This window comes from Carassius auratus, chromosome 40 (assembly GCF_003368295.1).
Source record: "Carassius auratus strain Wakin chromosome 40, ASM336829v1, whole genome shotgun sequence".
Taxonomy (NCBI): domain Eukaryota; kingdom Metazoa; phylum Chordata; class Actinopteri; order Cypriniformes; family Cyprinidae; genus Carassius; species Carassius auratus.
Window position 1 is genome coordinate 7,006,180 of NC_039282.1, and position 26,941 is coordinate 7,033,120.

At 37.9% G+C, this 26,941-nt stretch overlaps 1 protein-coding gene across 1 annotated transcript in view; it reads right to left on the bottom strand.

Moving 5' to 3' along the window:
- Positions 1–19,734: 19,734 nt before the first annotated feature.
- Positions 19,735–26,941, bottom strand: part of LOC113058423 (serine/threonine-protein kinase SIK2-like) — a 38,033-nt gene continuing 30,826 nt past the window's right edge. Inside the window, exons 10-15 of the mRNA XM_026226316.1 lie at positions 25,938–26,169; positions 25,541–25,816; positions 24,397–24,557; positions 23,311–23,421; positions 22,738–22,829; positions 19,735–22,651 (exon numbers count right to left, since the gene is read on the bottom strand). Of these exons, the coding sequence (XP_026082101.1) occupies positions 22,102–22,651; positions 22,738–22,829; positions 23,311–23,421; positions 24,397–24,557; positions 25,541–25,816; positions 25,938–26,169 (1,422 nt within the window). The 3' untranslated portion in view covers positions 19,735–22,101. The remainder of the gene's footprint in view (positions 22,652–22,737; positions 22,830–23,310; positions 23,422–24,396; positions 24,558–25,540; positions 25,817–25,937; positions 26,170–26,941) is intronic.

Sequence of the window (26,941 nt, forward strand, 5' to 3'; positions counted from 1 at the left end):
ATCACCAGCACCGCTCAGTCTAAATTGTAACCTGTCATGAGCCCACATCTTCAGGCATGAGTCATAAATTGGTGGTCTGTGGTCTAGAAGTCGAACGAACAGTGATGTCTGTGGTTGAGATGTGAGGCTAAATGTATTTCCACTGGATGAACATTCATCCAATAAACTGCTGACATCATAACCACCAGGATAGGTTCATCTGTTTGAAGTTAATGTGTTTATGTCAGTTTTGGCAAAAGTACTGTCATTTTAACAATATGTCCTGTTAATTTCCAAGGTCATCGGTATATATGTGGTAATTGTACATACACTAAATGAAATCTTAGCTGTGAAAATTGATATGTAAAATTGCATATCAGAATTCTCCCATGTATATTTCAAGCAGTACATCAGGAAACAAGAAAGCACAAGGTGATTAATTCAAAGAACAATGTTCTTTTCCAGATAATGACTGTACTTATAAGCAACAGTTCAAGCACAACATCTAATCAGACATGGTGTATTATGCAAATGAATTATCCAAAACACTGGTGTCCTCGTATACCCAGAGAGAAATAAAAATGGAATATAACACATTGTCTTGTAGGTGTAAATGTAACATCAGTACAAAAAATTGAATAATACAGGGCCTTTGCTAAAATTCACATGGCCCAGGATAATTTTTTTGCATTCTTAAAGGAATAGTACACCCCAAAAATGAAAATAATTGCATAAAACTTACCCTCAGGCCATTCAAGATGTACTGTAGATGAGTTTGTTTCATCATCGGAACAGATTTGGAGAAATTTAGCAATACATCTCTAGCTCACCAATATTCTCTGTTGTGAATGGGTGCCGTCAGAATGAGAGTCCAAACAGCAGATAAAAACATCACATTAAGATGTTTTAACTTCAAACTGTTCTTTCTGGCTACAATGCAAGTCCTCTATCATTATTTCTGTCTCCAGTAAAAAAGTCACCTCGCCTGAATCAGGGGAGAAATATGCACAGACCAAGCTTCATTTACAAGTGAAAACAATCCAAAACAATTCTAAACAAAAATATTTGTGGATTTTGATGTGAGAGGACAATAGGGTATGGCCTTTTTCACTGGAGTAAGCTTTATTAAGGACATCTTCACGATGGGCTTGTTTATTACAAATATTGTGGATTATTGTCTTTCTATCAGTGTTTTTATAAACTCTCATTATGATGGCACCCATTCACTCCAGAGGATCCGTTGGTGATTAAGTGATATAATTCTAAACTTCAGCAAATGTTCATTTTTGAGTGAATTATTCCTTTAACTCAGGGGTGCCAAGCCCTGTTCCTGGCGATTGGCTGTCCTGCAAAGTTTGGCTCCAACCCTAATCAAACACACCTGCCTTTAATTTTTAAGTGAGCCTGAAGGCCTTAATTAGTTGCCTCAGGTGTGTTTGATTAGGATTGGAGCTAAACTTTGCAGGACAGTGATCGCCAGGAGCAGGGTTGGGCACCCCTGCTTTAATTTAACTGACACGCCGAGGACGCTTGAGGCAAAAAGTTAAATTTTTAGTCTAAATATTTTCAAAAACCAAGAAAATATCCTAATCCAAGAAATGTCACATTACCCATGCACTCCTGTAGCATGAAGTGTTACTGTTTTCCCATATGTGAACCAGACACCATCACTATGCACAGAGGATGCATGTACTTCAGGATCATGTTTATCCTTGAGATGAGGGCGTAGGGGGCGCAGGCTGAATCTTTTCCTTCTCAGTGGTTTCTAAAAGTGTGGTGCAGATGAAAGAGCTTAGCTTGATGCTATTTAAACAACAAGGGCCAAGGGTGGTCTGCACACACCTGGAGGGGCCTGGACCTTTAAGGAGAGAGTACAGGAATCATGTTCTAACATTAATAACCTCAAAGGGGAAAATATGAGGGAGGCATCTGAGGAGAGAGTATACAGGCGATCTGGAGCAAGGCTGGATGAGAGAGAGGCTGATGTGAGGGAGGAATGCTTGACGTCATTCAGAGTGGCCTCCAGCTACTTGATTATTAACAGATGACAGCCACCCTCTGCATGCTCTTTAGGGCCATATACCGAACTAAACAGAATGTGGATATGTAATATTATTTATCTTTTGTTATCACTGGAATGAACGGAAATAATAAAACTAGATAAAATAAAGAATTCATGATATTCATTTTATATAAATGAATAACTCTTAAAATGTTTGTTTGAGAAAATTATAATACAGCAGTACTGAAGAATATATTTAGACCTTTCAATCAATTGCTTAAGAACTTTTAAAGGATTTTTCACTCAAAAAATGAAAATCATTTATAATTTTCTGTCATCATTTACTCACCATCATTTCATTCCAAACCCGCGGCAACAACATTTTTTAGTGGTCGCTTGAATGAATGGGAACTGGAACTGGAGTGCCTTCAAACCTCAAAAATATGCAAAAGCACACACACACACACAAAAAATATACTAGATTATGACTCATGTGTTACATTCCAAGTGTTCTGAATCTTTCCCGCCAGTGACCTGTTCATTTTTTATTCCTTAAACGTGGGTTTCAAAGCTGCTGTGTATTTTCTACCTGTTTCTATATGACTACAACTACCACATGAATTTGAGTTTATGTACACTGATTTCAGTGTACGTTTGAGGTATGACTTTATATAAACTTCATGTCTGAATGTGTGTATTTTAGCAATAAATCCAAAACTTCTATTCTAAAATTCCCCAAAATCTATAACTGATTACTGGTAGTTAAATGTTATGCTATTTATGCTATTTTATGCTATTTAATTTTACATGCATTGTTATGATTAGTAACCAGACTATAAATGTGTCGCGTGTTTTCCCATCAGCCCGCGTGTGGAGCAGTAGTGGACCATCAATGAATGGCACCCGTCGCTGCACATTTTGATGTCTTCTTAGTTGACACACCCAGGACAGGTTTAATTTGCAATAATGGCTAAAGTCACGATGAAATGAAATTAGTGACAGAATTTGTTTTCCCGTATTGTGATGTCCATCTGAATGAAACTGATTATTGAAAAAAAAAATGTAGGGCGGAACTTGGTTTAGTTCACTTTTTGTCAATTGTATTGAAGCTTTTGTATGTAAATGCAAGCTTGCCATCGTTTGTAAGAACTATGGGGTTTAAGTGGTCAAAATGATTGGAGAAGTCCTGCATATGTCATCAGAGTCAGAGAGATAATGTAATTCATAATAATTGACTGCTGTTAGATATTGCCCCATTTATTTCTGCTTTAATGAAACCATGCACATACAGTTTCTGGTAAAAAAAAAAAAAAAAAAAAAAATATATATATATATATATATATATATATATATATATATATATATATATATATATATATATATATATATATATATATATATATATATATTTATTTATTTATTTATTTATTTATTTATGGCTGGTGAATTGTCTAACGTTTAAAAAAATGATTTGATATTTAATGATCTTTGTACTTAAAATTAATGATGATTTAGAAACTGATTATTGAAAAAAAAAAATGTAGGGCGGAACTTGGTTTAGTTCCCTTTTTGTCAATTGTATTGAAGCTTTTGTATGTAAATGCAATCTTGCCATCATTTGTAAGAACTATGGGGTTTAAGTGGTCAAAATGATTGGAGAAGTCCTGCATATGTCATCAGAGTCAGAAAGATAATGCTATTCATAATAATGACTGCTGTTAGATATTGCCCCATTTATTTCTGCTTTAATGAAACCATGCACATACAGTTTCTGGTAAAAAAAAAAAATATATATATATATATATATATTTATGGCTGGTGAATTGTCTAACGTTTAAAAAAATGATTTGATATTAAATTATCCTTGTACTCAAAATAATGATGATAATGATTAAAAAAAAAAAAAAAAAAAAAATATATATATATATATATATATATATATATATATATATATATATATATATATATATATATATATATATATATATATATATACACACACAAAAATACATGTTTTAGAGTCATTAATTTTGAGCTTTTCTTGAAAATGATATGCATTTTTTTTTTTTTATCCATCATGAATATAAATATATATATATATATATATATATATATATATATATATATATATATATTTATAAATATTAAGAATTATTTGTCATTTGATCCAGACATTTACTTTTCTCTGTGCATCTCTTGGCGGCAGAAGCTGGTGTCAGCATTGCTACTTCACTTGGAGGCTCTGGTCATGCCCACTTTACGCCAGGCCACCAATGACATGTCCTGGAGGGTGCGCTACATGGTGGCAGACAAATTCTCAGAAGTGGCTACTTATGAAACGCATATTTGGCTGATATCCATGTCGCCTCTGAGACTCTGAAAGAACTCTGGTTGTTTTTCTGTTTGTGTAAAGTTGCAAAAAGCAGTTGGCCCAGAGATCACCAAGAGCGATCTGGTCCCGGCGTTCCAGAACTTGATGAAAGACCTCGAGGCAGAGGTCCGGGCTGCTGCTGCCAACAAGGTGAAAGGTCAGGTGTCCCACTGCCAGCTTCCCAAAGTCTGATGTCTCTATGAAAACAGCCACACAACAACACCCTGAACCGTAGCCTGTTTATCTCTGCAGTATTCTGTGAAAGTTTGCCTGAAGACAGCAGGGAGACCATCACCATGACTCATATTCTGCCATGCGTCAAGGTACACATTTTAATCTCGCCCACTTGTTTCTGAAATTGTGTGTGACTGAACAGTTACGCCGCACGGTGTCAGCCAAGTTCTCAGGAGGGGGTACTTAGAAAACTCGAGCTGGTTTTTGATAATGTGATATCATATCTGGGAAGGTATCCAGGTTGTCTCTGCAAGAGTTCTTGCAGTAGGTCTGGTTGTTTTCATAAACAAGTGGTAGCTTTATGACAGAATCATTCTTTCATATACACATGCAGTAATCTGGCCAATACATTAAGCATGCATAAATATATGCAGACAGAGTTTACTGATATTTATAGGACATCATCAGCAGGTGAGTTAATTCGGCTTGTTGTTGAACTGTCTGTCCTTTCTGAGGTGATGAGCAGCAGGGGTCACTGTTGTTATCTCTTACACCCATAAGTGATCCCATGTCAGCTGTCTTCTGTGGGTAGCATCAGCCTTGGAATAGACTTCTATTATTTTTATTTCCTGGTGTATGGCTGTGACTGACTGAATCATAGTTTTAGAGGAAGTGAAATGGCATTTTATGTTAATAGAGTTCAGTCCAGTATATAGCCTCAGGTTGCCATCATATTAACCATGCAAAGTCTAAAAGATGTGCATTACTAAAAATATTTGACTATTAAATAGTCAAATATGTTTAAGAAAGTTTGTATGGGTGTGCAAATGAATCTAAGAATTGCTTTTTCTTGTTTGTTTTCTTTAAACAAATTAGCTTAATCTCTTTCAGCTGATTAAAATGAAACACACAATTTTTTAAAATGCCTTTTGTAATACTGAATTGGTTTCAGAAATATTCACCACCAGCATCATATATGAATATCGTTTCCCAGAAGTTCCCATTAGGCATGTTTGTGTGCCAATACTGCTGTAAGAAATTTGACAAAAATATGTGACACTTAAAATGTTGTAAATTATATATATATTATATATATAATATTAGTCAGAAATATAAATAAATAAAAATAAAACAACAAAAACTTTTTTGCAGGGTTTAAAGGACTTCCCCATATGAATTTATTAAGATGCGTTTACTATTGTGATTTAGTTGATTGCTGTGGTATGTTTTATAAGTCTGTAGTTCAGGTGATTTGTGAATGGAGTTAGTCTCTACAAAAGAATTTTGACGTTACCTACTTAACATATGGTGTAATATAACGATTGGTCTTTAACTTGGCCTTTTTAACTTCTATTTATAGTAATTGTCTTATGGAAATGGCATTTGAGACGAGAGGACTTTTCGAGACAAGCCTCTCTTTTGCTGAGCCCTTCGGTGGGCCCGCTTGAGCTTCATAAGACGTTCTCTGCTCATGAGTGGCCTGAGAGTCTCATGACTTGATGTTTGATATCTGTTAATAAGCTTATGTAAGCGGATCATTCCTCACAGATAAAAACAGCCTTCTGCTTACTTTGTCAGCAGATGTGATCGGCAATTAGCCTATACATACATGCGTTCACTGAAACATCAGATCAAAGATAATTCAGACCCTCTGCAGCATTTTACAAGCAAATAAATGCCCAGGTGTTCAGGCTCAAATGGATCTCGCCTTCCCTTTCTTCAAAGACTCCAGTAAGGGGGGTGAGAATGTTTAGACATCTGATGAAATGTTTCAGAGAGTCATGATCTGATTCCAATACAATTCTAGATAAAGTACATTTTAGTTTTTTCAGTAATCGTGTAGGTGAGCTGTTAGAGTGGCTTGTTGCTTTATTGTTTATAAAGTAGACATTATTACTTATTTACTACATTTACGCAGTCAAACCAAAAGTTATTAAGACTCCTTCAACATTCCACACATTATCACAGTTTATTTGCTATAGTTTAGAAAATGGTAATAAAATATGACAAGAACTCAAGAGTTTAAATTCATCTTGATAACGTCAGATAACATACTCATACCCATGTTGTTCCAAACCCATAAAAGCATTGTTTGTCTTTGGAACACAATTTAAGATATTTTGGTTATTTACTGCCAAGTAAATAACACTGTCAAGGTCCAGAAAAGTATGAAAAGCATCGTCAGAATAGACCATCTGTCTGCCGTACTACAAGGATGTGCTGTTTTCTTTCAAATTAAAGCATGAATACACGTAGAAAGAGCGGGTTTGGAAAAACATGAGTGTAAGTGATTAATAATCAAATTTTCATTTTAGGATTGAGTATCCCTTTAAGCAAAACATGGTCAGGTCAAAGTGTCAGGTCAAAAATTTGGTCCCAAATTTGTATACATTTTACTGGTAGTCAACTGTATGAAGAATTTTGTGGTATAATATGTCACAGTTTGCTTTATTTTGCTATCCTCACTAACACGAATGAACTGGTGTCTAAATAATTTTTGGTTTGACTATGTATAATATGTATGTATGTATGTATATATACAGTATATATATATATATATATATATATATATATATATATATATATATATATATTAGTATATAAATAACAGTCATGATGGTAGTAATAATTATGATCTAATTAACATGATAAGGATGATGATGACAATAATAATAATTGCTATATAATAATTATATATGCTATATAATAAATAATGTCATTAAAGTTTCTATTAATAGTAAAATAAGCAATAGTAAAATAAACATCTTGTTTCTGATAATATTCACAACAATTAAAATAATAATTGTTATTAAAACAATGAGTATTAGTACTAATTAGTTCTAAAATGTTTTTTGCTGCTGTTAATAATATTGTATGGATGTTGCTAGTAATAATAATACAATGTAATTTAATAATGATGATACTGAGAATAAATATTGTCCTGTAACTGTTGTTTTAATTGCTGCTATGAATCACAATGAAGAATAATAATAGTAACGACTGTAACAATAAGCTTTTATTTATACAGTATATATACAGTATTGTTCAAAATAATAGCAGTACAATGTGACTAACCAGAATAATCAAGGTTTTTAGTATATTTTGTATTGCTACGTGGCAAACAAGTTACCAGTAGGTTCAGTAGATTCTCAGAAAACAAATGAGACCCAGCATTCATGATATGCACGCTCTTAAGGCTGTGCAATTGGGCAATTAGTTGAAAGGGGTGTGTTCAAAAAAATAGCAGTGTCTACCTTTGACTGTACAAACTCAAAACTATTTTGTACAAACATTTTTTTTTTCTGGGATTTAGCAATCCTGTGAATCACTAAACTAATATTTAGTTGTATGACCACAGTTTTTTAAAACTGCTTGACATCTGTGTGGCATGGAGTCAACCAACTTGTGGCACCTCTCAGCTGTTATTCCACTCCATGATTCTTTAACAACATTCCACAATTCATTCACATTTCTTGGTTTTGCTTCAGAAACAGCATTTTTGATATCACCCCACAAGTTCTCAATTGGATTAAGGTCTGGAGATTGGGCTGGCCACTCCATAACATTCATTTTGTTGGTTTGGAACCAAGACTTTGCCCGTTTACTAGTGTGTTTTGGGTCATTGTCTTGTTGAAACAACCATTTCAAGGGCATGTCCTCTTCAGCATAGGGCAACATGACCTCTTCAAGTATTTTAACATATGCAAACTGATCCATGATCCCTGGGATGCGATAAATAGGCCCAACACCATAGTAGGAGAAACATGCCTATATCATGATGCTTGCACCTCCATGCTTCACTGTCTTCACTGTGTACTGTGGCTTGAATTCAGAGTTTGGGGGTCGTCTCACAAACTGCCTGTGGCCCTTGGACCCAAAAAGAACAATTTTACTCTCATCAGTCCACAAAATGTTCCTCCATTTCTCTTTAGGCCAGTTGATGTGTTCTTTGGCAAATTGTAACCTCTTCTGCACATGCCTTTTTTTTAACAGAGGGACTTTGCGGGGGATTCTTGAAAATAGATTAGCTTCACACAGACGTCTTCTAACTGTCACAGTACTTACAGGTAACTCCAGACTGTCTTTGATCATCCTGGAGGTGATCATTGGCTGAGCCTTTGCCATTCTGGTTATTCTTCTATTCATTTTGAGGGTTGTCTTCCGTTTTCTTCCACATCTCTCTGGTTTTGCTCTCCATTTTAAGGCATTGGAGATCATTTTAGCTGAACAGCCTATAATTTTTTGCACCTCTTTATAGGTTTTCCCCTCTCTAATCAACTTTTTAATCAAAGTACGCTGTTCTTCTGAACAATGTCTTGAACGACCCATTTTCCTCAGCTTTCAAATGCATGTTCAACAAGTGTTGGCTTCATCCTTAAATAGGGGCCACCTGATTCACACCTGTTTCTTCACAAAATTGATGACCTCAGTGATTGAATGCCACACTGCTATTTTTTTGAACACACCCCTTTCAACTAATTCAACTAATTGCCCAATTGCACAGCCTTAAGAGCGTGCATATCATGAATGCTGGGTCTCATTTGTTTTCTGAGAATCTACTGGTAACTTGTTTGCCACGTAGCAATACAAAAATATACGAAAAACCTTGATTATTCTGGTTAGTCACATTGTACTGCTATTATTTTGAACAATACTGTATGTTTTCGGTTGTTGTTGTAGTATATTAATTAGTTTTCCTCCTCTGTCCTACAATCACCTTGTCTCTGATTACAGCTACTTGTAGAAGAATTGTTTGATTTCAAAGGCCTCAAGCCTCCTTCACTTCCCTTAACAGGAGCTGACACAAACCAGCATGTGAAGTCTGTCCTGGCTTCTGTCATCATGGGTCTGTCTACCATCTTGGGCAGCGTAGAACATCTGCTGCCTCTTTTCCTGGTCCAGCTGAAGGACGAGGTAACCCACCTGGAGCTCGGCCCAGTCTCTCGCTCTCTTGTGGTCAAAGATCCTTCTGACTGTACAAGAGCAGAGACACAGCTGTTCATTTTCCAGGTCTGATAGGTCACCTTGTGTTGGGCTTAATGGCTGTTTGCTAAATTATCCTTGATTGAAGTCCTTGATGGATGTTCCTTTGATTGGGCTCCTGTCCACGACTACTCTCTGAAACGTATTAGCTTTTAGATTGTAGTAATAAACTCTTAGAGAGTTTTTAAATGAAGTTGAACTTTGGCCTCAGATTTCAGCAAGACCATGCCAAAACCAAAGTCCATCCAAACTCTTTCCTCCAGTGTTTGTGTTCCCTTCTGTTTTATTGGACTCCTCTCAATTGTCAAACACAAGATCAGAAAATGTCAAGAGTTTGATTCTGTGAATCCTGTCCTGGAGTGTATTTCCATTGGCTGCTTATCCGTCCAGCTCTGTTTGACTAACAAACTTTGTTGTTTGGATTTTAGTCAGTCATCACCAAAGTGCACTTGCTCAAGCAAGTCATCAAATATTTGGCAGCATGTATGCGTGCGCTGTAACAATATCACATGAGTGTGGCGTCCTTCTGGAGCCATTTCAGGGAAATGTAAAGATGGAGACCTTTTGTTTTCAGTAAAATAGTTTTGGGGCTTTAAAAGTATAAAAACAATGAACATGACAGTTAATATGCTGGACATTTTCTGGAAGTTTCATCAGCCTCATGTTGTTCCAAACCCCCTAAAAATGTATTTCTTCTGTTGAACACACAAGCTATTTTAGAAGAATGTTGGTAACTGAGCAGTTGACGGTAGCCATTGACTACAAGTCATTGGTCGCTGTCAGCTGACGCCCAACATCCTTCCAAAACATCTTGTGTGATCAGTATAAAAAAAGAAACTCTTACAGGTTTAGAATAACTTGAGGGCTGAGTAAATGTTGATAGAATTTCCATTTTTGGGTGAACTGTCCTGCTACGCTCCATAAAGGTTGGACTGATTTGGAAAAATGAGAATGAGAAAGGGGTGAATTATTCCCATAAACTCTTGTTTCTAGGGAGTGGAGTTCTTCGATGAGAAGTTGAATTCCATGTGCATGGCTTGGCTCATTGATCATGGTGGGTTTTCTGAGTCTGACGACTCTCTCGAGAGCGTCATAAGAAAAAAAGATGTATTGAGTTATTGACAACAATGAACCAGAACCTTTAAACTGTATAAGTTCAAGCAGATGCTTTTGCTTACATTTGAAGATAGCATAGCCAAGACACTCTCTCAGTCCTGTCCTACTCCTTCCCCAGAAGTCTAAATAAGTGCAGTCTGTAAGTACAGCAAATGATTAAGATTATATTTTTTATGCAGTAAGTAAAATAATATTACATGGAAACTGCTGTTCTAAAGATTGGGGTCAGTAAGATTTTTTTTATTATTATTTGTATTAATTACTCTTTCTTTTTATATCAAATAAATGCTGTTCTTTTGAACTTTCTATCCATCAAAGAATCCTGAAGAATAGCCCAATGTTGGTATATTTTAATGATTTCTTCAGGATCATTCAAGACTGGAGTTATGGCTGCTGAAAAGTCAGTTTTGCCATCACAATATCTAATATCCAGCTTCGTACAGGCAGCTCTTTTGTAGAACAGATACAACTTTTAAATTGCATGCTGATCTTGCTTTGATTGGCGTGTCAGTGGTAATGACTGTTTCGGATTGATGAGCCTCTTACTAAATCTTCAATTTAATGGTTGTCAGAACAGTTATGATCTCATTTTGAGCCGTGTGCTGAGTGGATCCAGCTGTTGAGGTGTTTTGCACTGATTTTCAACACACAGATGCACAATTACACTCTGACACAGTTGTAGACAAAGGGCCAGATGGGTTACATCACTGGAATGTTCTTGTATATTCTGTGCTGCTGGGCCAATGCTGTCCTCTTACATAAGAGCTCAGAGCCGGAGTGGCGCTGTGCTCGGCTGTCTGTCATGTGAAAATGTGAACTCATCTTTCTGACAAATACACATGGGCACATCTGCAAGAGGTACACTCTGTCAGATGGATTGTTTTTTAGATTTTATAATCTCCATTTAAAGCTCGACTTCCTTCATGAAACTGCTCATCAATTTAGTGCAGCATAAAAAAAAAAAAAATTGTAAGCTCTTTGAGGACTATGGGTAGGGTTTGTCTTGAATTTTAAACTCCAAATCGGATTGTCTCAGGCAAATTCCCAGCCTTTTGATAAAGGGGGTTATGTCATCGTCAGACTGATTTAAAAAGAGCTGCCTGTCTGTTGTTTAGCAGATTTGTGATGCACAATTTCACAGGATGATTGTAGATATTTACTCTTCCCGGAATGAAAGTTAAAGGGCTTGATTGTGACCTCTGCTCGAGTTATTGTGAAGTCTAAGGTAAGGTAAGGAAGGTAATCTGTGGAGGTAAAGCGGAGCACCAAAACAATGTTGACTAACCCAGCTTGGGTCCACCTCTCTTGCCTGAAATCTGTTCAAACAAACCAAAAGCTGAAACTAGCAAAGTAAATATTACAAAAGAAGTGTAGTCATTCAAAGCAAGGGCCTCACAATTTTGTTTTGGTTGAAATGCCTTGGATATTTTTTCAAACATGTTAGAACTGTGGTATACCTATATCTGACATCCCTTCAAATTTTGAATAAAATATTTATAGATTGTTCTCTAATTTTATTATATATATATATATATATATATATATATATATATATATATATCAGCCAGGCTCTGTCTGAAGTACAGTATTGTTCAAAATAATAGCAGTACAATGTGACTAACCAGAATAATCAAGGTTTTTAGTATATTTTTTATTGCTACGTGGCAAAAAAGTTACCAGTAGGTTCAGTAGATTGTCAGAAAACAAACAAGACCCAGCATTCATGATATGCACGCTCTTAAGGCTGTGCAATTGGGCAATTAGTTGAAAGGGGTGTGTTCAAAAAAATAGCAGTGTCTACCTTTGACTGTACAAACTCAAAACTATTTTGTACAAACATTTTTTTTTTTCTGGGATTTAGCAATCCTGTGAATCACTAAACTAATATTTAGTTGAATGACCACAGTTTTTTACAACTGCTTGACATCTGTGTGGCATGGAGTCAACCAACTTGTGGCACCTCTCAGCTGTTATTCCACTCCATGATTCTTTAACAACATTCCACAATTCATTCACATTTCTTGGTTTTGCTTCAGAAACAGCATTTTTGATATCACCCCACAAGTTCTCAATTGGATTAAGGTCTGGAGATTGGGCTGGCCACTCCATAACATTAATTTTGTTGGTTTGGAACCAAGACTTTGCCCGTTTACTAGTGTGTTTTGGGTCATTGTCTTGTTGAAACAACCATTTCAAGGGCATGTCCTCTTCAGCATAGGGCAACATGACCTCTTCAAGTATTTTAACATATGCAAACTGATCCATGATCCCTGGTATGCGATAAATAGGCCCAACACCATAGTAGGAGAAACATGCCCATATCATGATGCTTGCACCTCCATGCTTCACTGTCTTCACTGTGTACTGTGGCTTGAATTCAGAGTTTGGGGGTCGTCTCACAAACTGCCTGTGGCCCTTGGACCCAAAAAGAACAATTTTACTCTCATCAGTCCACAAAATGTTCCTCCATTTCTCTTTAGGCCAGTTGATGTGTTCTTTGGCAAATTGTAACCTCTTCTGCACATGCCTTTTTTTTAACAGAGGGACTTTGCGGGGGATTCTTGCAAATAGATTAGCTTCACACAGACGTCTTCTAACTGTCACAGTACTTACAGGTAACTCCAGACTGTCTTTGATCATCCTGGAGGTGATCATTGGCTGAGCCTTTGCCATTCTGGTTATTCTTCTATCCATTTTGATGGTTGTCTTCCGTTTTATTCCACGTCTCTCTGGTTTTGCTCTCCATTTTAAGGCATTGGAGATCATTTTAGCTGAACAGCCTATCATTTTTTGCACCTCTTTATAGGTTTTCCCCTCTCTAATCAACTTTTTAATCAAAGTACGCTGTTCTTCTGAACAATGTCTTGAACGACCCATTTTCCTCAGCTTTCAAATGCATGTTCAACAAGTGTTGGCTTCATCCTTAAATAGGGGCCACCTGATTCACACCTGTTTCTTCACAAAATTGATGACCTCAGTGATTGAATGCCACACTGCTATTTTTTTGAACACACCCCTTTCAACTAATTCAACTAATTGCCCAATTGCACAGCCTTAAGAGCGTGCATATCATGAATGCTGGGTCTCATTTGTTTTCTGAGAATCTACTGAACCTACCGGTAACTTGTTTGCCACGTAGCAATAAAAAAATATACGAAAAACCTTGATTATTCTGGTTAGTCACATTGTACTGCTATTATTTTGAACAATACTGTATGTGGACAGGAATTCAGCAGGTTTTTAAATAATAGCTGCCTACACCCTGTTGTTCACGATGGTATAAGCAAACAAACCAGCAATAGAATGATATATTCAACAGTGCTTTGCAGGCCGAAGTTAAACCGGTCCAGGAGAAACGAGCTCCAGACAAAGATATGGATGTGAAGCCCTTTTCTCTAGAAGCTGGTATGTATCCCTTTATCTCTTTAATCTTCCATCATAAATCTTCTCTGAAAAATATTCATTCTCCTTTAAAGGTTTCTTTTTTTGCTTTCTCCGTAGTTCTTGCCATGGCCTGAATGACCTCCTCACCACATCCAGTGAAAAACTGACAACACAAGACCTGTTGCATTCTATTTATTGTTCCTTTTGAATGAATAAGTATCGTCAGTGTGTTCTTGTTTATTCTAAAAGATATTTAATGATCAAAGGATGAACTTTCTATCAATTTTACCTCAAACACTAGCTCTTTGGAAACATCCACCCATGAGTTCCAATGTGATCATATCATAATCGGTACATGCCTGCTTCAGCATGCCGTTTGCATTTCATAGATTGGAGCTTATCCTGCCACTAGCAGATGGTACGAAATGCCTGTTTATTTGCTTTAGTAGATTTGCTAGTGCACAGCGCATTGTTTACATGTGCTTCCTCTGTAGAAGGAATACAAAATCTCATGTGCTTAGCTTACATGGTTTAACCGCAGAGTCCTCCATGTGCACAGGGCAGATAGTGTTCTGAGTGCATGGTTAGATTGCGGTCTCTCTAGAAATCACTCCTTATCACACTCTAAAGTCACACCTTTATCATGCGTTTTTCCATGTAGGGACCATATAATGTAATCAGTTGTGCTGTAACATGGGATACACGTATGAAACCACATCAATGCATGCAGTTTTAACTGCATTTTTTGCACTCTTGGATGTCTTAAGAAGCCCCCTTTATAAACTTGTAGATTTTAACTTTTTTGCCAATAAAATATCTAGGTTTAATACAATTTATTATTTTGTAAGTTTTTCAATATACATTGTTTTTCAAGTAAAGGGCATGTTAAGTGGTCATGTCATGAAATCATTGGGCTTGTATGAAGGAATGGTGTCTTGTGTGGAACTTAAATCAGCATATATTCATTGTTTCAAGAAGCCCTTGATTTATGGTCAACATCATGAGAACTTAATAGTTTTTTTTTGTATTTTTTTTTTACTCTTTTGGGAAATTTGTGTACTTTTGGGAGCAAATAAAATAATTTGAACTATGTATCTTGCAGTTGTTCTTTGATGTACTTTCAGACTAATTGTTGCATAATTCTAACTGGAACAGGGTTTGCATCACACCTTTTAGATAGCGTCTCCAAGAGTTTGTCATCCTATATGATTTTTAAAGATTAATGTGGAATCAGGTTTTTGGTCTCCTGATGAACCGTTTTCTATAGTTACCTGGCTAGTGATCTTATCGGCAGTGTTGGATTGCGTGTTTTCGTCACCGAATTTGGCAGGAATTGGTGGTACTGCTCTGGCACTTCTCTGGAGTATCAGATGTCTTATTCAAGCAGAATTATTTATTATCATTTCTGTAAATTCTCTTAGGATGGATTTGTGTCTAGGTTTATTTGGAACAAATCTGAACAGCTCACATCCTTAAGTTATTACAGAGGGCAGCAAACTCTCTTGCATCACTTGAATTTGGACCCCTGCGGTTCGGAGGCATTTAGTCATTGATCAGGCTGACTTAAGATCAATGGTTTGCATGGGAATTTAATACCATCTCATTACCTGAACCTAAATGTGGAGACAATGGACCCTTAGTGAGCTGTCTAAACAACATTTTACTCTTAAAAATGGCCATGCAGTATATGATAGCATGTAGATTCAAGATTCAAGATTCAAGATTTTTATTTGTCACATACAAAATTATATATAGCATATATAACCAGCAGTGAAATGTGAGATTACTAGAGAACAAAATGTGATATGGACCTCTGTGATCTGCTCATGTCAACTTTTTGAGCTGTGCTCTCATCAGTGTTAAGTCCATGTAATTCATTTGTAGCTGAGATGGATCATTGTGGCCAATTGTTTTCGGATGTTCCTGCTTGTGTTTAAGCAGGATTATGCAACAGCAGCTGTGCTGAAGATGGCTAATAATCATTTTGTTTAAACATCATGCTGAAATTAAAAGACTGATGGAACTGAGATGTGGTCATCTACTTCCAAAATGCTGTAATTTGTGTTTAGTTTCTAATATTATTACATCATTCAAATGGTTATTTAATGGAATCACAAATCTACTCTTTCTTCACTCTTACACAAGGTGTTCCCCAAGGTTAAGTACTTGGCACATTCTCTTTTCTTCACTTTTGTTTCTCTGAGCTAATATAATCTATCAATATGGTCTCAGCTTTCACTACTAACATGACATTCAGATTTCAGCAACAGCTCTGAAACACCACTTCTAATATTTCTTGCTGCATCTCTCTGTGGCATCAAGTGCTGGATGTGCTGTCACTTCCTGAAACTTGACATGAAATCTAGTGATGTTAATTAGACAAAAACAAAGCTTGATTTGTGAGACAACATTAAAGCTCTCTAAAAACTGTAATATAGGCATAATTTAACTCATCCCTCTTTTTAATATGGCAATTGTTTTTAAGACTTTATTTTTATATATGTACCATTGTTATTGTCCCAAATTTACCACGACAGAGGCCAGATTGAACACGCCTAAACAAGCTAATCAAGGCCTTGAACATTACTAGAACATTCTAGTATAGGGGAAGTCGTGGCCTAGTGGTTAGAGAGTTTGACTCCTAACCCTTGGGTTGTGGGTTCGAATCTTGGGATCTATTTTAGTTCCCCTGGCTCTGACCATGCCTCCTCAACTGCTATTTCTAATACTACATATTTAATCATATCGGAATATTTTGAGAATATGCAAATGTTCTAATTGTTGCGTGCTATATCGCTCTAGCGATTCAGTTTCCTTAGATTTCACCGTTGATATTTCATGCTTTGTCTTATGTTGTGATGGTCTTTCATGAGGCTAATGAACAGCCCTGAATAATTCCAATCCAGTCCTTTGTGATGTTGTGCCTCTTATGGATGAAATGTTATTTTATAAACTCTTTATAGACTAAGGAAAATTCTTAACTCTTTCATTCTTCTTTATCAACTTTAATATTTGTTAAAAAGGCAAATGATTGTGGAGTGGCCATGCCTTCTGATTTCATAGTGTTGTAACACATGGTGTCAATATTTTAGCAAGTGATAAACAATTAATTGAGACAGATAAAAGTTATTACTAAATGATGCATGAGATTTGTCCAAATGTGAGGAAAAAACTGCTATAGACTGATGCCAAATTCAAAATGTTATGCCTAATGAGAGAAACACCAGTTGGAAACCAGGATTCCAAGAAAATGAGGATTTGATAATATGAGTGGATTAAATATATATAGAAACTATTCTTACTCAATAAGGGCAGGTTGTTTTTATGTTGCATTATTCATTGCAATTTAATCATGGGGGTATATATATATATATATATATATATATATATATATATATATATATATATATAGAGAGAGAGAGAGAGAGAGAGAGAGAGAGAGAGAGAGAGAGAGAGAGAGAGAGAGAGAGAGAGAGAGAGAGAGAGAGAGAGAGAGAGAGAGAGAGAGAGAGAGAGGTTTAAAATCCCATTATTAATCCCCACATTAGGATACTACACTGTGTGCCAGAGGTTTATATAAAGGTCAGCCATCACTGACCTCATTGGATCTGTTGTTTCTGTCCAGTTTACCAGGCCAAATTAATATGTGCCAATCATTATGCTCCTCTGAGGATAATGTCTGATAACCACATAATTATGAGTAGTAATAGGATTCTACAGCAATGGAACTATTGCATTAAACACATTTGTGTCAGGTGTATCAAGAGTAACACCATTCCACTGTCAACATTGCTGCCAATGACTTGTGCTTATGCTTTATGCAAGTAGAGCAGGAACCTAAAATCGATTTTGTACCATAGTTTTACACTTTCTCTTGTTCCAGGTAATAATTAAATGAAACAAATTAAATAGATCTGCACTGAGCAGACAGTATGTATGAAATGGACATTTTTCAAACTGTTGAAAAGACCAGTTGGCCACAATACGATCTGATTTGAGTTGGGTAAGAAAAATATTTAGTGGTGGTTGATTTCGAGAACAGTGGAAAAAAACAACAGTTTCTCCATTTGTGTAATTTGTGAGCATTCTTGTGTGGTGAGCTGTCTGGAAATTGGGCTCTTGCCTCATATGTGGTCAGAATGAGTGAATGAGAGTGAGAAAGAAAGGGCGACAACGTACATGGGTGTGTGAATGAGAACAAGTGAGCTCAGGGTCATGTGAAAATCACAGCAGAAGAGGAAGCTTCCTTTGAGAATGAACTCTAAATGCTCTGCTGAACAAATGAATTGAAATTTTCTAATAGGGAATCATTAGTTTGTTGCTCATAATTAAACCCACAAACCCCCTTACACACCAAAACTGTATTGTTTAACTGACTGATGTAGCGTGAAGTACTTTCTATGATTTCTATGAGGGTTTGTCAGGGGCATTACACTGCTTTTCAATTGTTAATCTAAATACGCTGAATGGTAAGTGTGTGCACATAATGCAAGTAAACAGGACCACTTAAGAAACCACACAAAGTGAACATGACAGTGAAGTTGAAAATATTAGTATTTGTATTTTTTTCTTACACACAACTAAAGAAGACATTGATTCATCAATAGGTGCTGTTTGGGTTGCTGTCGTCTTCACTGTGTAATTGTTCAGTTTTTCAGGCATTACATTTGGATGTCCTGTATTTATTTTATTTATTCAAGTATTTATTTATTTATTTGGAATACTTTGTACTTTTGTAATACTCAAGTAAAAGGGAAAGTTTATTATGCTAAAAAAAGTTTAGTTAGTTAAAAGTATTTGGCCAAAAGCATCTACAGGTGCATCTCAATAAATTAGAATGTTGTGGAAAAGTTCATTTATTTTAGTAATTCAACTTGAATTGTGAAACTTGTCTATTAAATAAATTCAATGCACACAGACTGAAGTAGTTTAATTATTTAATTATTTTAATTTTGATGACTTTGGCTCACATTTATCAAAAACCCAACAATTCAAATTAGAATATGGTGACATGCCAATCAGTTAATCAATTCTAAACACCTGCAAAGGTTTCCAAAGACTTCAAAATCGTCTCTCAGTTTGGTTTACTAGGCTACACAATCATGGGGAAGACTGCTGATCAGACAGTTTTCCAGAAGATATTCATTGACATCCTTCACAAGGAGGGTAAGCCACAAACATTGATTGCCAAAGAAGCTGGCTGTTCACAGAGTGCTTTATCCAAGCATGTTAACAGGAAGTTGAGTGGAAGGAAAAAGTGTGGAGGGAAAATATGCACAACCAACCAAGAGAACCGCGGCCTTATGAGGTTGTCGAGCAAAACTGATTCAAGAATTTGAGTGAACTTCACAAACAATGCAGTGAGACTGGGGTCAAAAGCTTCAAGAACCACCACACACAGACTTGTCAAGGAATTTGCTGAACCACAGACAACGCCAGTGGCGTCTTACCTGGGCTAAGGAGAAGATCTGGACTGTTGCCCAGTGGTCCGGAGTCCTCTTTTCAGATGAGCAAGTTTCATATTTCATTTGGAAACCAAGGTCCTAGAGTCTGGAGGAAGGGTGGAGAAGCTCATAGCCCAAGCGCCTGAAGTCCAGTGTTAAGTTTCCACAGTCTTTGATGATTTGGGGTACAATGTCATCTGCTGGTGTTGCTCCATTGTTTGTTTTTTTTGAAAACCAAAGTCACTGCAACCACAATTGGAGTTGAATTACTGAAATAAATGGACTTTTCCACGACATTCTAATTTATTGAGATGCACCTGTAAAACCTTCATGTAACAGACAACAAATATCTGCGACATAGTAAGTTACCGAATACACACATTAAAAACAGAAACACGAGACGTTTGTGTACCACAATACAAAGCACCCTTTCCACACTGTATGACGTGAAAAAACAACTAGTCTACCAATCCGGTTAGTATCACACTTCAGAACTTTGACGACAATGTGGTTGTGAGTTCTAAAAATGTTGTGGTTAACTGAAGTACGTGTGAACGTACCAGTGTTCTACTGCTGTGTAAAAGTGACCATAAAACAGTTGAAAAACACAGTTCAGTCAAAGTGAATTTGAGTTATGTTGAAAATCCTGCCAGAGAAAATAAACACACAAAACACTTTGCTCAATAGATCTTTTTTGAAATCTTAACAGCACATTAGCTTATGTGTGGTCAACAACCATGAAGGTAAATGCAGAATTGTAGGATGTCCAAAGAATGGTGTTCGCCAGCAGGTGTGATTATGATATGGCAACACATTCACTAATCTGTTCATTCTGAACTATTCAGAAGAAATATTGCTATTAATACTTTTCACCGGCATATACTGATTGACAAAACAAAAACAAATAAAACAGCACAGTTACAATGCTGACCAAGAAGCTCCAAACTCCACACGGTGGGGTTATACAGGAACACTTCTGAGGGGACTTTGGTTTTGTACCTTTGTAAAACCCGGGTCTACACATGTGCTGTTACAATACCAACAGAATCAAACCGAAAAACAAGGTTATTGAACTATTCACCCAAAAATCATTTACTCGCCCTCATGTCATTCTTAACCTGTTTGGGCCCTTTTCATGATACTCTCAAAGTTCTTTTTGATGCGTGAACGTGTTTCACAGACGAAAGTCTGCCATACAAGTCTGTCTCGACAAGAGGGAGAGTAAATGAAGACTGAATGTTAGGTGAACTATCCTTCTAAGATCTTAACTTAAAAGAAAGAAGAAAAAGGCACACCGAACACGATCACATTGAATACAAAATATGTTGCATTTTGAAAGCACTTTCAAAGTTTCTAACCTCTACGTTACACAAAACAATCGCCCAGCCGCGCTCTCTCGGCATCCTTCTTTGAGAGAGCGCTGGCTCGCGGGGAGCACGTTATTGGAAAGAGATGACTTTTATGTCTCTTGTTTGACGAAACTAGCAGAGCAGGTTCACCTCACCCATCTGCCGTCTCCTCAGCTACATTTCCTTTAGCTTCTTTGACAAAGTGCTCCAGTATATTATCTGCCTTAATACGTGTTCTGTTACAAAGCTCTGAACCTTGCGATCAGTTTGCGTGATGATCGTTCTCTGTAGAGTATCTGATATCTGGGTTTAGTCACAGACTTGTCATTTCAAGTAGAACAGATTTACTAAGTGCTGCGAACAAAAACAATCTCCGTTTTGTCTGTCGTAAATGCAATGAATTAGCAGAACTATCCAGTGTCTTGTGACTTGAATGCTGATGTATTCTTTAGTGTACATATCAGCAATATAATAATCCTCTAAATCATTTAAACGCATACCAACACTGCCCATGGATGTGATGATATCACCTGACTTAAAAACCGCTCCTTATTAATCATCTCTGTGTAAATAGAGTCATGACTCATCGTTCATGGTGCGCAAATTTGGAGGAATATTAACAGACAAAATAACACTGTTGTGGTTCAAGGAGAACAGATTGTTATTTTATGAGCGTGAGGAGGGAATCCAGTGAAAATCACAGCTTCGTCCACAAGTATCTGTGGTTCTGGCCGTTTAAAAGTTGAGAAACATCTGGTGATAGCAGTTTTGGGTGGTGCAGTTCTGACTTATGGCTTCGTTTTTTTCAGTTCTAGATGAATCAGTATATTGCTTCTATATTGCCATGAGTTTTTAACTAACACTGCACTTATTGAGTGCGCATGACTAGTCTTTCATAATCAAAGTCAGACGCTTTGAGTGATTTTGTTCAGTACTAAATGTGTCAATATTTGATTGTGCCACCGAGCGGGCTCCGTATTGCAGATCTAGTCTTTGTGCAACATACGGCGCGTAGCGAGCAGCTCCTATCCTGCGGTCAGTTCGGAGCCCCCATTGCAGTTGGCCTGTACGCCACGCCATCCGGTACTCTATTGTGAGAGAGCAGCAGGTGGGACCACTGGAGAACGAGGAGGGAGGTAGGGAGGAGTTTCATGAAGTATAAAGATTACAGCTCACATTTGCTGCAACTTAAACGTTGAACGTACAAAACTCAATCCGTCCCTGTGACATCTCATCCGTCAATTCATCCGTAGTGAGTCAGAGATCAAGGTAATTAATACTGGTTAATCGAGTCTCGGCTTATTTCACCAGCACAAAACCATGCTGGGGGTCAACCGTCTCCATCATTTCGCTGTCCAGAAATGGGTCGGCCAATGTCAGCCCTTCGTACCCAGCCGGGCCGCCCTCTGCAGGTGGAGGCAGCTGCCCGGGATCAAGAGGATAGTCATATTGCTCGGGGTACAGTGTCTCTCCTGAGGCGGAGTGGCTTGGATCGCAGGCTGGGTAGGTGTAGTTGAGGGGTTCGGGGTGTTGGGGCTGCAGCTGAGCAGAGAAGCTTTGTGGTAGAGGCTGCATCTGAGCATAATGGCCCAGGTAGGGCTCATACGGCAGGGATTCTGGGTTGGGCTCCATTAGGTGGCCGAGAGGCTGTGTATGTGCAAACTGAGGTGAGGCCTGTGAACTCTGCTGATGTGCTGGTGCTATCGAACCCTGGGGCTGAGGTGGGGCTCCAGAGTCCTGGTGGCCCATGGTTGCACAGGGAGCGTAAGGGTCCTCCACAATGTGCATCTGGTTAAAGTAAGCCTGCATTTGGGATTGTTTCTGAAGATACAGACGTTTCTGTTGCAGCCTGCGGATCAAACAGAAGGGGTTTCACAGATAGATCACCGGTTTGACATTAAGGGAATGCAGAGTAATCTGTAGTTCCTGAAATACCTGTGCTCCTGCAGCTGCTGCTCAAGACTGCGAGGAGTTTCTTTGCAGAACATCTGGCAGCTGCTGGGGCTGTTGGCCATCAGTGTGGCTTTCTGTACAAAGATACACAACGGTGAGGATTGTGAAATGCAAAGCAGTAGAAATAGTCCCGCACTGCCATGGACATCTAGTGAAATACTGCAGTGAACTTTTGCCGTTTTATCACTTTTATTGGTAGCAATAGCAGAAAAAGGGGAGGGGGGTGTGCAAACGGGGAATGTTGCAAGTCAGATTCGATCCCATTCACTAATCACTAGAGTATTAAATAATAAATGATTTGCAAATGTCTAGAAGCTCTACTACAAAACTCACTGACGAAAGGTATTGTGTGTGGCTGCTGACATGGTGCTATGTAATTTCTAAGGTACCCTTGTTGGTTTGGAGGATCTTGCCATGTTATGTCTGTCTTAAACTATTATTAATAACCAACTCCTATAGACCATGAGGCAATGTGCTTTATAAATGTACACACATCTCAGATGAGCTAAAATGTGTGTTATTTAGATGACGTTGGCAGAAATAAAGGTGCGTCACCTGTATTCTGTGAGAGAGGTACTGCGGCTCCAGACTCTGTCTCCTTGACAACAGCGCAGGGTGTGTTCCACCTGAGCACAGAGCCATGTCGTGCTGGTGCCCTCTTTCCTCCTGCACACAGAAAACATGTCAGTGCCTCGCTATGCAGCCACATTGACGGCTGTGCACTCAAATGCATGAATTCATTACTTGGTTATGAAAAGGCCGAATAGCTGTCCGCTGACCCAGAGGGATTCTGGTAAAAACATGCTAGTCTTCTCTAGTAGCTAATCCTCACAATGACACATGCCTCTAATGGAAGATCATTTCACTTGTATATTAGCCCAGCAAAATGAACTCGATTTAGAGCTGATTTTTTTTCTTGGACTTCATCGAGACACTGGCGCCTGCTCAGCGTGGTATCCCTATGTGTTATTCCCATAAGTATTTATTTGGTCTTTGGTGAGTCTGCATTGGAGCATTGGGCACCAGTCACCAGCCTGTTACTCAACAATGGGCTCATTCAGGGGTCTTACCGGATGGACAGTAAACAACTGACAATTGGCTGCTTCTTCTCCCGTAATTACATAAGCGGGGCTGTCTGTGTGTCAGTAAGGAGGTTATAAGGGTAGAAGAGTTCAAGTAAGGGCATTCTGACAGTTTCCAAACAAATGAATGCACACAGTGCTTCTTGGAGTAATGCATTTCACAAAAATGGAGATGGAGAAGGTTTTGGTAACCTGGATCACCTCAACCTTGCAATGACGCCACCATTGCATCAACATCCCAGGATTAAGGCCCTTTCCCATGACTCCAATTAATTTAATTTTATGCACATATGTATATCAGTATAATAAACTTGAGTGTCACATGATCCTTCAGAAATCATTCTAATAAGCTGATTTGATGCTCAAGAAAACAGTTCTGCAGTTTAATGTATTTGGCTTATATAAAGAGAGGAACCATAAAAAACACATAACATAATTAGTTACTAGGTTAACCTCTTTTTAGCCTTCTTTTTTCAGTTTGAAACCTCTGAATTAGTAATTCCCGATTGTGAGCGATACTACAAAACCGATCTAAGGTTAGCTTCCCTGGTGGACTGACCTGTAGTGCAGGGTCCAACAAGTCATGTGGATGGGCCTGAGGGCTCAGCAGCCCAAGGGAAGGAGTTTCTCCAGAGCCCATCTGCTCATACACCTTATTTAGCTCCAGGATACCTTTGGTCCGTGCCAGATTCTGTAGGTGCTGTCTAAAGGCCACCAAGCCTACATAAAGAGAGAAATAAGATTATGAATAATAGCACTGACTGAGTTATTTCCGAATGACTTACAGATCAGCAGATGATGTTCCACCCCCTGTGTCCACATCCAGTGATCATGCATTTTCACATGGGAGTGTCAGAAAAGAGGAAGTGACTCATTCCCTCAGGCCCACTGCTCTGGTACGGTTCTACCATGCGATCAAACTTAACGTGGCTAATCAATCTATTTCAGGAGAAGGTATGTCCCGGCAGGCTGAAAATGCTTAAGTGCATATTAAAATGCCATTTAGTGGTTTTTGACTCCTCTGCTGCTGAATGGAAGAGGGTTGAAAAAAAGGATTCTCAGGTTATTTTAGGGCTTCAAGTGATTAAGGGTAATTATTCAGGCCACGGGATGAGAGAACTCAATAGGACCGAGTTGGCCTAATCTTCAAAGCGCTCTCTGATTCAACATAATGATTCACCTGACAGGGGGTGGTGCATTTAGAGGAAAACAAGAGAGAAATGGAGAGATAGTTTGTGTAAATAACAGGTTTGAGAGAATGAAGAGAAATCGAATCCAACGCACATACCACAGCGGGATCCAATCGTCTTGAGACCACTAGTAAACATGGAAACTTCTGCATATTTTTTAATGATTTAATATTTTAACACATTTTTATTTTAATTTCAAGCCGTTTTAATATTATTATCAGTATAACAACAGTGTATTACTGTTGTGCTGCTTAATATTTATGCAGAATCATTCTTTTTCAGGATTTTTCAATGAAAAGAAAGTTCAAAAGAACAGCATTTATCTGAAACAGCTTTTGTAAATGTCATTTTGATAAATGCAGTTATGCAATATAAAAGTAAATTTTATAAAAAAATGTAAAATTAATTTATTTTAAAACATCTTGTCAACTCTAAAGTTTGGAATGATACTATATATATATATATATATATATATATATATCTATCTCTCTGTAATCCCAGGATGCTTCTCACCTTGTGTGAGTGAGGTGTCTGATGCTCTGCGGCCCTCGCGGAAGCTAATGGGAGAGCGGTTGTGTGTCTCTCTCCTCTGGGCGCTCAGCGCTTGCATGGTGGGGTTAGCGGGCCGAGCGCTGATGAAAGGCGGAGTCATGGGTGTGTTGCCCAGGACCACCTCATTAAGAGAGGGTGCATCCTCCAGTAGACTGAGGTCACTGTGCATGGAGCCCATATCATACTCTGAGTCCACGCTACCCAGTGAGGGGTTATGACCCACGCTGAACAGTTTACCTGGGTAAACAGAGAGGTGACGATAAGTTTTCATTTTCATCTAAACTGATACTATTAATACAGGGATAATGAAGTGGGGTTTGAACCTATAACCTTGCGGTTACCCTTAAGCCACACCCACCTCCACTGGTCATGATTCCTGGCTGATTGGTGACCTCAGAGAGTGTGTGTCTGCGCTGTCCAAAGCGGGCTGTCTGATAGGCATTGAAGACGTGGGTATGATCATCCTCGGTGTCCAGCTCCTCCGTCTCAATGCCCTCATCTATAGATGTCTCCATCATGTTGCTGGGGGACGAGGCGCTGGATTTGCGAACAGCCACAGGGGGCAAGGGGTCCAGCATGCAGCCGGTGACCTGCAAAACAATGTAAAGATCTCTAAATATAATGTTTTTTGTAGTGAAAAATATTTGGAAAGCTTTTCTAGAGGACCAGAAATTGCAAGTGGGAGATGTTAATTCAAAGTCGCAAATCTGAGATTTAATCATAATGCAAGATAATAAATCATATTTTAAGTTCCATAGTTACTGTAAAACTGTATGAATTAGTCACATTTATGAGAAATGGTTGCAACTGTGCAATTACGATAAAGACTAATCTAAAAATGTGTCACATGTTGAGATAAAAAGTCTATAAAAGGTATAATTTAAAGATAAAAGGTTGCATTTACAAGAAATACGTTTTATATATGCAATTTATGCATTTCCTTTAAAAGGTTTTGGAGATGACATGCATGTTTCTTTTTTTTCGGATGAAGAAACTGACTCTGACTTAACCAGTTTTGTAGATAAGACATTTGCCTTCAAGCATTGTATTTCCCAAGTACAAGTTCTAATCTCCCATCAGCCCTCATAAATTACTCTTGAGGCAAATTTCCACTCAGTCAGCACCAAACACACAAACTTTAACGTGCTTTGTGATGACAAGCTGAACTTCATGAATACATTCCCTAATGATTTGGGGACATACTGAGTGTAAACAAAAGCACTGCAGTCTCTCCATTTTCGCCTTTTTTTTTTTATTGCTCCCTCTCTTTCACTCTTGCTTTTCTCTCAAACGAATGAGTGAGCTGGAGAAGAGGGGGTGGAATTCTGGAATGCAGGGACGGGAAGTGTGTTTTGGCTGAGA